At 54.1% G+C, this 13,902-nt stretch overlaps 1 protein-coding gene across 5 annotated transcripts in view; it reads left to right on the forward strand.

The window, feature by feature from the left end:
- CFAP74 (cilia and flagella associated protein 74) overlaps positions 1-13,902 on the forward strand; it is a 66,119-nt gene that overhangs the window by 33,997 nt on the left and 18,220 nt on the right. For all 5 annotated transcript variants that reach the window (XR_009258491.1, XM_058719404.1, XM_058719407.1 and 2 more), the window contains exons 17-19: positions 5,479-5,643; positions 6,813-6,975; positions 13,513-13,589. Coding sequence is in view for 4 of the 5 variants with exons in the window: in XM_058719404.1 (XP_058575387.1) it covers positions 5,479-5,643; positions 6,813-6,975; positions 13,513-13,589 (405 nt within the window). In the remaining variant the exon portion in view is untranslated. The remainder of the gene's footprint in view (positions 1-5,478; positions 5,644-6,812; positions 6,976-13,512; positions 13,590-13,902) is intronic.

Raw genomic sequence — 13,902 nt, forward strand, 5'->3', positions numbered from 1 at the left:
ATTTCACACCACTCTCGTCCCCTGTCCTAACGCTGACTAAAGACTAAAGCAAGTCGCGTGGCAGCGCCCTGCGTCAGTGGAGCAGAGGAGCCCCCCCCCCGCCCGTCCCGGCCGCACGGGAAGGCGGGCCGAAGGAGGGAATGGATGAGGGGCGACCGCGGTCTGGAATTCTCGCCCGGAACGTGAGCACTCCTAACCAGCGCCCGTTCCCGGTCCACGTTCACGCGCGCCAGCCGCCCCGAGCCGCCTCCCGTGTCTTCTGCTCTGTCAGCCGGGCACCGGCGTGTGACTGCTGTGTTGTTGTAAGCCATTCCCTTTTCTCTTCCATCTTTCGTTGTGGCAAAACACACGCGGCACGGAGTGCACCGTCTTGGCCGCGCGAGGGTCCGCGCTCCAGTAGATTAAGTACATTCACGACAGGCAGGCGCCGCCCCCATCCTTTCCGGAACTCTCCCACCTTCCGGAACCCAAGCTCTGTCCTGTGCCGCCCTCTCCGCCCCCGGGCGCCTCCTCCCCACCCTGGTCTCCAGGGATTTGAAAGCTCCAAGTGCCTTACATAAGTGGAATCACGTGGCACTTGTCCTTTGTGGCGGGCTTCTGTGGCTTAGCACGTGTCCTCAGGAGCCATCCGCGCGGCAGCCTCGGCCAGCTTGCTTCCGTCACGTTGCCCCGTGTTTGCACGCGTCCCTCGTTTCCTGTGCGGCTGTCTTCTTTTGTGTTCAGTTGATTTTTTTATAGCGAAATGTTTAAGTTCCTTTCTCATTTCCTTTTGTGTTTGTGCTGTAGCTATTTTCTTTGTGGTTACCAAGGGATTACGTTTAACGTCCTGAAGTTAAAGCATTCTGATTTGGATTTATAGCAGCTTAAATTCGGAAGCCTGTGAGACGTCCGCTCCTTTACAGCTCGGTCCCCACCCCCTTCGGCTGTTAATGTCACAGAATCGCATCTTTGTGACCGTGTGTCCAAGACCACAAACTAATAACGTCTTAAATGCGTTAGTCTCTTAAAACAAAACGTGGGGTTACAAACCAAAGTGATGATAACATTAGCTTTTAGACTAATACCTGCTTTAAAAAAGAAAGTATTAGGGGCGCCTGGGTGGCGCAGTCGGTTAAGCGTCCGACTTCAGCCAGGTCACGATCTCGCAGTCCGTGAGTTCGAGCCCCGCATCAGGCTCTGGGCTGATGGCTCGGAGCCTGGAGCCTGTTTCCGATTCTGTGTCTCCCTCTCTCTCTGCCCCTCCCCCGTTCATGCTCTGTCTCTCTCTGTCCCAAAAATAAATAAAAAAAAAAAAAGAAAGTATTAGACTGTGAAGTCATGGAGAAAACACACGGCGCGGTTACAGACCATCGTTACGAGAGCTCTAGCTTCTATACTGCCTGTGTGCTCGCTTCGATGGGGCTGTATTTCCCCTTAATGCTTCGAGCGACTGTCTCTTGTGCAGGAGCGTCTCCTGCAGGGCTGAGTGCCCACGGGGCTGTTCGTCTGGGAATGTCGTGGTTTCTCCCTCACTTTTGAAGGACAGTTTTGCTGGAGAAGGATTTTTGGTTGACGCTTTTTCCTTTTGGCCCTTTGTGTACACCGACCCACTGCCCTCTGGCCTCCGAAGCCCCTGAAATCTCGCCGAGGCCTCGTGTGCTGGGTCACATCTCCCCTGCGGCCCTCGGGAGTCTCTCTGTCTCGCAGCAGTTTGATTATGACGCGTCTCGGTGTGGGTCTCTTCGGGTCCATCTTACTGGGAGTTCATAGAGCTTCTTTGATGTTCATATCCCCTTGGGAATTTTGGGCCAGATTCCTCCTTTTCTGCTCCTGGGCCCCCTGTGATGGGACACTGGTCCACCCGCGGTCCCGTAGGCCCTACTCGCTTTCCTTCAGACTCGACACCCCCGTTGTCCTGTCTTCAAGTCCCTGAGTCTTTCTTCCCACCTGCGCTGGTGCTGCCGCCAAGACTAGTCTCCTGGTGACAGATCTCCCGGTGATGGACCTCCAGGTGACAGAGTTCTGGGTGACAGGTCTCCTGGTGACGGCTCTCCCAGCGACACAGCAGCAGATCACTGTGCCTTGTACCCGGGCACGGCAGGGATTGCCACCTCCCCACAGAGCAGGGCTGCCCCCTGCAGCCCCTTCCTCCGGGTGGGGGACAGGTCTTCGGTGACAGCTGTGCTTCCTCCGCCCGGGGCTCCAGAGGGAAGGCCGCTGATGTTGTTTTCTGCAGGAAGCTGTTGCTTCTCATGTTCTCCCTCCTTCACTAGTGCTCCGAGTAAGGAGGGGTTGGAACAATTATCATTCCCAACGGCCGGTTAGCTTCTCTTTTTCCTGTTTTCTTGTGGATTCGTGGGTGTTGTGTGCTCTGCATGTTCCGATCGTATGGTCTCCGTTCTCAGCGCTCAGGTCGCTCCGCCGTGGCCGTGGCAGCCCTGGGCCCTGCCTGGGTTCACACACGGCCCGAGTACCGTGGCCCGGATGGTGGCAGCCCTGCCGGGGGCTGCCGGGCCTCGCTGAGGCCGTGGAGAGCCGACGTCTGCTGTGGCCTCCCGCGCCCCTTGCCGCGTGTGTACCCCCTTCTCGCAGTGGCCCAGGCAGCAGGGCTCGCTGGGGACAGGCCCCCAGAAGGAGCACGTGCGTGCCGGAGTCAGGCTTCACGCATAGGACCCAGCGTGGTGCTCCCTGCGTGGTGTGGCCTCGGGCTCCTTTCTGGGCAGGCCCGGAGGGTACTCACCTGCTGGCCCGGCCCTTCGCTGAGCGCACACGAGGCCAGCGCCCTCCAGTCACACACCCAGCTCGGGTCGGAGTGCCTCTGGCCTCCACCGAACCATCAGGTGGAGCTGCCGCGACAAAGGCGCCCTAAGCAAGGACTCATCTCTGCCTCCGATGCGAGGGTCTGGGCTGCGCCGCCCTGCCACCCTCCACAAATGGCTTCCAAGCCACCATCCCTCCTGTCAGGTCCCCTGCACCAGCCGGAAGTGACCGTCGCGTGGTGAGCCCTGGCCGCAAGGTAGGCTGGGCAGTAGAGTCTTCCCAGGGCGGCTCTGTGTCCCGCTGACGTTCAGGGCTCCATCGTGCACAGGAAAAAGGGAAAATGCCCCGCAGTGTTGCCCCCTAGCCACGCAGTCGCGTGTCATCACCTGTCACCCCCATGCTCAGAACACACCGGCCTCTGCCCAGGCCCTGCCTGCAGCTGTGGGAGCGGCCACCCTCCCATCCTGTGTAGATGTGGCTCCTGGAAGTCTGGTGACCTGTAACCAGGAGACGGGTCACCTGCCACCTACTCCATACACACGCACGCGCGCTCACACATCCACATGCAGACGCACACCCGTGCACACACGTGCACACCCACGTATGCGCACAGACTGCTCTGTGTCTGGTCTGTGGGAAGCTCTTGTCTGTCTGCCGCCTCTGGTCCCGCGGGGGCAGAGAGCAGAGTGGGGCCCCTGGGTCTCCAAAAACTGGCGGCCAGAAAAGCTGCCTGGGGTGGCAGGCTGCACACGACCTTCTTAGCCAGCGCCCAGATGGCCAAGATGCCCATGCCCACGAGGGTGGGGGGAGGTGTGCCCTGGGGGATGTGCCTGCACCACATTGATCTCACAGGGACGGCAGCCTCGTCCCCAGACCCTCTGAGCCTTACTGTGTCCACTCAGCCCCACAGCGAGGGGTGTGGTAGTTCAGCTCGTTTTGAAATGACTTTATTTTCTAGAATGGTTTTGGCGTTAACACAAAACATGCAATTCTGGCTGACTCCCCACCCAGGTTGCCCCAGAAACATCTTATGTTAGTGTAGTATGTTTATTAAATTATTAACCAATGTTGACGCATTATGATGATTATTAGCTGGAGAAGACACGATATTCAAATTCCCTTAGATTTTACCTCACGTCCAATTTCTGTGCTGGCGTCACACCCCAGGAACGTGGCACGTTCCTTATGCTGCTGTTTTGCCGTAGGGTCTTTGCGGCTGTGACAGTTTCTGGGACTTCTCTTTGTTGATGACCTGACGGTTTGGGAGGGTGCCAGGCAGTTGCTGTGTAGAATGTCCCCCGCTGGGATTTGTCCAGAGTTTATCTCATGAGTAGACTGGGGTGGCGGGTTTCCGGAAGGCCGCCGCGGTGGTTCTGGCCGAATCCCGTCAAGGGCGCGCACTGCCACCCAGCCTTGCGCTGTGACGTGGCCTTCACCGCCTGACTTCTCACTGTGACGCTTCTCTGCCGTCCTCCCGCCAAACCGCGCTCCGTGGGAGGCCCGGGGCCGGGAGGACTGGACGTCCCGGTGAACCGCTTGGAACTCTTCTGTGAGGGACACTGATCTCTTCCTCGTTCATTAATCCATAAAATCGTTGATTTACTTCACTCTCTGGACCAGAACCAAATACAGCTTTCTGTCGCTGCTCACGCTTTTCCCGTCCGCACCGTGGGAGCAGCTTCGCCTCCCTGTCCCTCAGGCTCACGGTTACGCTGTGCTCGGAGCATTTCTCGTTGAGGACTTCCGTTCTTGCCAGACAACGCCCAGGGCTCACGTGCCCATCTCCTGTGCCAGCCCTGGAGGGAGACCTCCAGCAGCCCAGTTCCTCGTTCCAGACAGGGCATGAGAAAGTGGTGCGTGCACAGGTGTGCCCGCTGCTGGCACGTCGGCCCTTCCACCTGCACCGACCGGACCAGCCTCTGCCCTTGCCTACCTGTGAGCTCCCGTCCGATAGCGGGGGCGGGGCTCCTGCACCTGCTGCCCGCGCCCCGGTCGCCTTCAGCCCACAGACCCCACTCTCCCCCGGAGCTGCTCAGCTCACACCTTTCCCGACTCTCTGTCATCAGGCGCTTCATCAAACTGACCGAGTCAGATCGTGCCCCTGCGCCCACACACAGTTGTCCCCACCGTCGTCCTCCCCTCCGAGGGGCCGTCTGTGGCCACAGACAAAGGACAGGGACACGGCATGGTCTCCCAGGGTGCCTGGTCTACAAAGGGTCGCTCGCTGCTGTGCTCTGTGGTTTGGGCAAAGCTGTAATGACGTGCGGTCACCACTGGGTCACACGGAGTACTTTGACCGCCCCCCCAGATCCTCTGTGCTCCGCCTGTTCATCCCTCCCTCCCCACAAACCGCTGGCATCCACTGCTCTCCCTACTGTGTCCTGAATTTTGCCTTTTCCAGAATGCCACACAGTTGGAATCATGCCGTATGCCCTTTTCAGGTTCCTAGTAATGTGCATTTGAGGTTCCTCCGTCTTTCCAGGGCTTAATAGCTCGTTGCTTCTTAGCTGACTTGACTGTTCAAAATTTGGACTCAGGAGCTCCCAAATTGTCACGCTTCAAGCCTATGATTTCTAGGACGCGGACCCTGTTCCTGGGGTGTGTAGAGGCCCCGCCTGGAGCCAGATGCTGACCCCGACCCTGAGCCCGAGTCCCCAGGGCCGCAGGGCCACAGGTGGGAGAGGAGAGCTGGCCGCAGACTCGGCGGCCACCCTGGCTCATCCCTGGCTCTCTTGGCAGCTGTCTCTTGACAAGGAGCTCATCGACTTTGGCAGCTACGTGGTGGGTGAGACCGCCTCCCGGATCGTCACGCTGACCAACATCGGAGGTCTGGGCACCAAGTTCAAGTTTCTTCGGGCATCAGAGTCCTGTGAGATGGACATCTCCCAGTCGGTCGCGAAAACAGTGAGTGTGTGGCCCGCTTCCGATCAGTAGCCATGGCTACTCAGCCAGGGGCACGGTGTGATGCCGCCCCCGCCCACGACACAGCCCCGGCAGCGTAGAGCTGGTGGTGAGGGGGAGGAGTCTGTCAGCGCAGGGCTGGAGGAGAAGGGGGAACGGGGGTGCCATCGTCAGGCAAAGTGGGAGAGACTGGTCTCCGTAAGGAGGACACCTGGAGCCACCTGGCAGGTGCCGTGGCAACGGGACACTGACCCTTCTTGAGGGTGCGGTGACTGACAGGGCGGTGGCCAGGAGCCCCAAGCCTGAGAGCCACAAGGGTCCACCTTTCTCCTGACGCACCTGTCAGGTCCCAGCACGGGGCGGGCAGCCAGGAGGACCTTTCCAAAGGGGCGAGGTGAGTCGCGGTCTTCTCCTGGGAAGGCTGTGCAGACATGCTCCTAAGTGAATGGAAATAGCCTGAGGGGCATAGGTGGGACCCCATCTGTGGAGGCAACTTCTGTCACAGCCAGGGGACGCTGGGAGGTCTTTCAGGGGTGTAGGGGTGAGGAAGGGTGAGAGAAACTTCCCACAGGAAGCCCTGAGCTGCTTTGCAGTTGGGTCCACTCGTTAAGGGGTCTCAGGAAAGACCCTGGAGGTGTCTCCCCTGAGGAGGGACAGGACCGATGGGGTGGGGGCAGAGGTGCGAGGGGCTGGGGGTGTGAACCCAGAGCAGGGCAAAGGGGTGGTGGGTGGGGTGGGGGTGCAGTCCAGGCCAGCTCTCAGGCCCGAAGGCGTCGGAGCTGAAGCCAGGAGAGTGTGGAGCTGGAGCCCGGGTCCCCAGCCACACGCCGGTGGAGGAGCCAGGCCTCCCAAGGGAGGAGGGCACACAGTGCGGCGAGCCACGTGCCAGAGCCCGGCACACGGCAGAATTCACGACTGGGTGTTGGTGTCCACGGTGAGCAAGGAGGAGCCAGCCAGCCTGGGCTAGAGACAAGAGAGGCGGGGGCCGGCCCTGGGCCCCTGGGCAAGGAGGCCCTGCTGTCATCTGGGTGCCTGGCTCGGGACAGAGTGGGAGCTGGCGAGGGGATCACGGTTGGGCTTTCCACGTGGCCCCCCGACAACGGGGGTCTGGGCAGTTGAGTGGGAAAGGCAAGCAGGAAACTGCCAGTAAAAGTCTCATGTTCTCTTTTTAGAGCAGTCTGTTCACATATGAAGATAAAGGTATTTACGATAAAATCACCACCAGCTTTTCTGGGCAAAAGATTGAGGGCAATGAGTCCCCTCCCGTAGACGTGACAAGCCAGAAGGAGTCTGGGAAGCTGGACGGCAAGAAGCAGGAGGAGGGGCGCCCTGCAGGTGAGCAGGGGTGGGGGTGAACCGCGTTACGGAAGCACATCGAGCACCTGCCGGCCTCCTGGGAGGCTGTGAGGAGCCCACGCGCCAGAGGGCTGGACTGTGTGGGGTGCTTCTAGGGCTTCGATGTTAAACAACAGTGTATTAGAGTGTGTGAGTGTGTGTGTGCGTGTGTGTTCGTGTTCAAATAAACACTGCTTATGGAGTGGATTGACATTTGTAGTCATAGTTAAGCTAACGTAACGTTTAAAGGAAATCCCAGCCTTGGACCCCCAGGTCAGCCACAGCAGGCTTGCCTTCCTTGTGGCTCTTGGGGGTCCTTGTTGGGACAGTTGAGGAGTCCTGCTCCAGGGGTGTAGCAGCTGGGTGGAGGGGGGGTGGGAAGGCCTGGAGGCTCTGCTGACTGGGTCATGGGGGCACAGGGCTGTCTAGGGCCACCCCGAGCCCTGCTGGTACAGGAGTGCCTATGACAGGTGAGGACAGTTCACAGAAGAGCCGGGAAATAGGCACCACTCCCCCCAGCCCCGGGCCGGTGAACTGGAGGAGGAAGAGCACTGCCCACAGGCCTGGCCTCGCCCCGACTCGCCCCCTTCTGCACCAGCAACTACCGTCGGGATGGTTTCCATCACCTCCCTGCCCCCCTGAACAGTTTCATTCGGCACACATCCAGAAACGGCAGGATTCCTCCTGTTCCAGCCTCGTAGGAACAGAGCCTCAGGCAGCCCGTCGTGGACGCTGCTGTGTAAGCTGTCCTTTCTGTTTCCGCGGCTGCGTGCCACCTGCTCCCGTGAGCACACCTCGAGTCACAGACCCGCCGGCCCTCGTCACGTGTGGGGCCTTCAGGGTGTGTGGCGGCATCCCCGGGACCACGGCTCCCTGCGCGTGAGCGTCTGCGAGGCGCACCCGCTGCTCTCCTGCTGCCTCTCTTCTTCGCCAACGTTAAGTTCGTTTTCAACGTGTTTGCGCCGGTTCAGACTCCCACCAGCAGTGGTGGGACCGAGCAACCCAGCACAGCTGCCACCAGCCTCTGTCTGTGGAAACCGACAGTTGGTTCTCAAGTTCGTATGGAAACCCCAAGGACCTTAAATTTCCAAAACAATTCCAAGAAAGAACAAAGTTGGAAGACTCAGGCGACATCATGTCAAGATTCATCTGAAGCCACAGTGAGAAGACAGTGTAGTGCTGGCCAAGGGAGGGACACGGAGACTCAGTGGAACAGAACAGAGTCCAAACACAGACCCACGCAAACATGGCCAATCAGACTTCACTAGGGATGCACAGGTAATTGCTCGGAGGAAAAAATAGTCTTTTCAACAAGTGAGACCTTAACAGTTAGATAAACATATGTGGAAAAAGTTAACCTCCATCCAGTTCTCATGCTATAAACAAAAATTGCTCAAAATAAATCATAGACCTAAATGTAAGACCTGAAACCATAAGCCTACAAAAACAAAACATAGGAGAAAATCTGTGTAATCACGTGTTGGTCAGAGATCTTTTAGAAGTGACATCAAAGACATGATTCATGTTTTAAAAATTACAACCTGCTTTGGAATGCAGCAAAAGCGGCTCTAAGAGGGAGGTTTATAGCAACACAGGCCGACCTCCAGAATCTAGAAAAGTCTCAAACAACCTAACCTTATAGCTAAAGGAACCAGGAGAAGAAGAATAGACAAAACTCAAACCCAGCAGAAGGAAGCAAATAATAAAGGTTAGAGCAGAAACAAATGTTCTAGAAACTTAAAAAACAATAGAACAGATCAAGGAAACCAGAAGCTGGCTCTTTAGAAAGATGAACAAAATTAAGAAACCTCTAGCCAGACTCACCAAAGAGCAGGGGTGGGGCGGCGGGGACCCAAATAAATAAAATCACAAAGGAGAGAGGAGAAATAACCACCAACAGCACAGAAATACAATTATAACAGAATATTATGAAAACGTACAGCCAAAAAATTGGACAACCTAGAAGAAATGGATAAATTATTAGAAACACACAAACTACTAAAACTGAAGCAGGAAAAAACAAAAAATGTCAACACTCCAATTACCAGCAAAGAAATTGAGTCAGTAATCAGAAAACACCCAATGAACAAAAGTCCAGGACCAGATGGCTTCACGGATGAACTCTACCAAACATTTAAAGAAGAGTTAATACCTGTTCTTCTCAAACTGCTCCAAAAAATAGAAAAGGAAGGAGAACTCTCAAATCCATTCTATGAGGCCAGCATTACCCTGATACGAAACCAGATAAAGACACCGTTGAAGGAAAGAACTACTGGCCAACGTATCTGAAGAACACGGATGCAAAAATTCTCAACAAAACTCTAGCAAACCAAATCCAACACTAATTAAAGGAATCATTCACCACAATCAAATGGGATCTACTCCTGGGTTGCAACAGTGGTTCAGTGTTCACAATCAATGTGATATGTCACAGCAATAAGAGAATAAAACCCATATGATGGTTTCAATGGATACGAAAAAAGCATTTGACAAAGTACAACATCCATTCGTGATATTAAAAAAAAAAAAAACCCTCTGCAAATAGCTTTAGAGGAAACATACTTCAACATGATAAAGGCCTTACATGAAAAATCCACAACCAACATCATCCTCAGTGGGGGAAAATCTTGAGAGCTTTCCCGCTAAGGTCAAGACCAAGACAGGATGCCCACTCTCACCACTGTTATTTAGCACAGCAATAAAAAGAAATAAAAGGCATCCAGATCAACAATAAAGAAGTAAAAATTTGACTATTTGCAGATGACATGATACTTTTATATAGAAAACCCTGAAGACTCCACCAGAAAACTGCCAGAACTGATGCACAAATTCAGGATACAAATTCAAGGTACAGAAATCTGTTGCATTTCCATACATCAATAATGAAGTTGCAGAACGTGAAATTAAGAAAACCATCCCATTTATAATTGCACCAAAACAAAACATTGATGAAAGAACTTCTCAAGATGTCACAGGGAAAGACATTCCACACTCATGGGTTGGAAGAAGAAATACTGTTAAAATGTCTCAATTACCCAGGGGGCGCCTGGGTGGCTCAGTCGGTTAAGCATCTGACTCTTGATTTCAGCTCAGGTTATGATCCCAGAGTCATGGGATCTGGCCCCGAGTTGGGCTCTACACTGACAGCATGGAGTCTGCTCGGGATTCTCTCTCTCTTTCCCTCTGCCCCTCCCTTGCTCACGCTCTCCCTCACTCTCCCCGTCTCAAAATAATAATTTTGTAAAAAAATAATAAGTAAACATTTTTAAAAATATTTATTAAAAAAAGTCTATACTACCCAAAGCAAACCACAGATTTAATGCAACCTCCAGCAAAATGCCAATAGCATTTTGCACAGAATTAGAACAAGCGATTCTAAAATTTGTGCAGAGCCGGAAAAGACCCTGCGTAACTGAAGCAATCTTGAAAAAGAAAACCAAACTGGATGCCTCACAATTCTGGACTTCAAGTTACATTACAAAGTGGTAGTAATTACAACGGTATGGCGCTGGCACAATGATGGATAGGTGCTTTGATGGATAGGATAGGATAGGATAGGATAGGATAGGATAGGATAGGATAGGATAGGATAGGATAGGATGCCACAAAATAAACCCACAACTATATGGTCAGCTAACCTTTGACAAAGCAAGAAAGAATGTCCAATGGAATAAAGACAGTCTCTTCAGCAAACGGTGCTGGGAAAACTGGACAGCGACATGCAAAAGAATGACACTGGACCACTTTCTTACGCCAGACCCAAAAATAAATTCAAAATGGATGAAAGGCCTAAATGTGAGACCCAAAACCACAAAAATCCTAGAACGGAGCACAGGCAGTCATTTCTCTGACACGGATCATAGCAACATCTTTCTAGCGATGTCTCCCGAGGCAAGGGAAACAAAAGCAAAAATAAACTACTGGGACTTGATCAAAATAAACAGCTTCCGTACAGCAAAGGAAATCAGCAACAAAACTAAAAAACCTAAACCTACCAAGTGGGAGAAGATATTTGCAAATGACATACCCAATAAAAGGTTCGTATCTAAAATCTATAAAGCACTGATACAGCTCAACACCCAAAAGACAAATAATCCAACTAAAAAATGTATGGAAGACATGAACACACATTTCTCCAGAGAAGACATCCAGATGGGCAACTGACAACGTGAAAAGATGTTCAACATCACTCATCCTCGGGGGAATGGACCTCAAAACCACCATGAGATGTCACCTCACGCCTGTCAGGGTGGCTAAAGTCAGCAACAGGTGTTGGCCAGGATGTGGAAAAAGGGGACCCTTTTGCACTCTCGGTGGGAATCCAGACTGGGGCAGCCACTGCGGACAACGGTATGGAGGTGCCTCAGAAACTTACAAATAGAACTACCCTACAACCCAGCAATTGCACTACTAGGTATTTGCCTAAAGAACACAAAAACGCGAATTCAAAGGGGTACATGCACCCTGATGTTTACAGCAGCATTATCTACAATAACCAAATTATGGAAGCAGCCCAAGTGTCCCTTGACTGATGAGTGGATAAAGAAGAGGTGGTATATATGTACAATGGAACTTTACTCAGCCGTTAAAAAGAATGAAATCTTGCCATTTGCAACAACGTGGACAGAACTCGAGTGTATTATGCTGAGTGAACTGTCAGCCAGAGAAAGCAAATACCATATGATTTCACTCATAGGTGGAATTTAAGAAACGAATGAGCAAGTAACAAAATTTAAAAAAGAAACAGAGAGGTAAACCAGGAAACAGCCTCAACTGTAGACAACACATTGATGGTGTGTGGGAGCTGCAGGGGCGGGGGTGAAATAGGGAATGGGGATTGAGGGGTGCACTTCGGATGAAGAAGTAAAAGAAAATAATTCAAAAATAAAAATAAAAGTGATAGGGGCGCCTGGGTGGCTCAGCTGGTTAAGCATCCAACCTCAGCTTAGGTCACGATCTCATGGTTCATGAGTCCAAGCCCCACATCGGGCTCTCTGCTGTCAGCTCAGAACCTGCTTCACATCCTCTCTCTCTCTCTCTCCCTCTCCCTCTCCCCCTCCCTCCCTCCCCTGCTTGCTCATGCACTCTCTCTCTCAAAAAAAATAAACACCAAAAAATAAACATTTTATATATATATATATATATATATATATATATATATATATATATATAACAAAAGTTGTAACTTGGACTTCATCAAAACTAAACATACCTGCTCTTCTAAGGATGCTGTTCAGAGAGTGAAGAAGTAAGCCACAGTTTGGCAGAAAATATTAGCAAATTACAAGTCTGGTAAGGAACATACCCAAACTACGTAGAGAACTTTGAAAACTCAATTAGAAAACAAATAACCCAGTGTATTCAGAGAGAGAATCCCAAGCAGGCTCCACACTGTCAGCACAGAGCCCGATGCAGGACTCCATCCCAAGAACCGAGAGGTCACCAACTGACCCAAAATCAAGAGCCGGACACCCGACCGACTGAGCCCCCTGGGTGGGCGCCCCAGCTCTCCTATCGAATGGCGTCTTCACGCCAGAATCGCAGAAAGACCTTCTCACACAAGAGGAATCAGCACCTGCTTTCAGGGACCTTCCCGAGAAACGGCCAGGCTGGGTCAGAACGCTCGCCCCACGGGTGGGAAACATGGCAGCAGCTCGCACACAGACGAAACGAACTCACTGGCGATCAGGCTGTGACATTTGAGAGGCGATATCGTAGACCTTCAGGCCTCGGTCCGTCAGCTCCACTGGCCACCAGAAGCTCCTCCCACCCCTAGGCCGCACCCCAGCGCCTCTCCCCTCCCTCTGCATCAGCCCTCCCCTCTGCAGGGCCTTTCTGTTCCCCTCCTCTGAGCCCACTCTCCTGTCCCCAGACCCTGAAGGGCTGGCTCGCTCCGTCTTCTGCTCCGACGCTCAGGCCGCTGTACCCCATGGACCGCGCCCACCCAACTCCTCTTGCCGGCCTGCCCTCCCCTAGCCGGGGTCCTGAGCAACTCTGGCCCCCTCCCGCCCCCCTCCCGCCCCCAGCCTCCAGCTGCTGAGGCCATGGTGGCCACTGTGCGTGTCCACCGGGGAAGCCCTGCCCCACTCTGCCCCTCCTGCACCACTGGGTGGCTCCTCCTTGCAGGGCAGGGCCAGATGGAGGGCAGCAGCCCCGCCTAGGTCTTATCAGAACGACAGCCAGGGGGATGGGGGGGGGGGGGCCTGGGTGGTTCAGTCGGTTAAGCGGCCGACTTGGGCTCAGGTCATGATCTTGCCGTCCGTGAGTTCAAGCCCCACGTCGGGCTCTGTGCTGACAGCTCAGAGCCTGGAGCCTGTTTCAGATTCTGTGTCTCCCTCTCTCTGACCCTCCCCTGTTCATGCTCTGTCTCTCCCTGTCTCAAAAAATTAAACAAAACAAAACAAAACAACGTTAAAGAAAAAACGACAGCCGGTGGTCCAGGAGAGGGAGGGACCAGATCCCCCGGCACCCCAGCTCTTCCCTGGCCCCCACGGGCTGCCCAGCCAGCCCTCTCATCTGGACTCCCTTCTCTTCCAGAATCAGAGGGAGTGACCATGAGCACTGTGATGACCGTACCTCCCAACGAGGAGCAGACAGAGATCTCTCTGGGAGAGGTCAGCCGGGCCCGCTGGCTCCCAGCCCCCCTTCCTGAGCCTCCCCTGCCCACCCCGCCCGCAGGGTGGCCCAGGGTGGCCCTTCCATTCGACTGGTCTGGACTCATAGCCTCTGCACAGTTTGCACTGTCAGTCAGCCTGCGGCCACCCCCGTCCCCCTGGGGCCAGGCAGGACTGGAGCAGCAGACACCATGTCCTGGGTGCAGGGCGCTGGGTCCCACTCTGAGAAGACACGAGCGGGGCCTCCCAGGCTAGAGCATGGTGTGCATGTGTGCGTGCATGTGTGTGTGTGTGTGTGCGCGTGCGTGTGCGC

The sequence above is a fragment of the Neofelis nebulosa genome, chromosome 2, assembly GCF_028018385.1.
Source record: "Neofelis nebulosa isolate mNeoNeb1 chromosome 2, mNeoNeb1.pri, whole genome shotgun sequence".
NCBI lineage: Eukaryota > Metazoa > Chordata > Mammalia > Carnivora > Felidae > Neofelis > Neofelis nebulosa.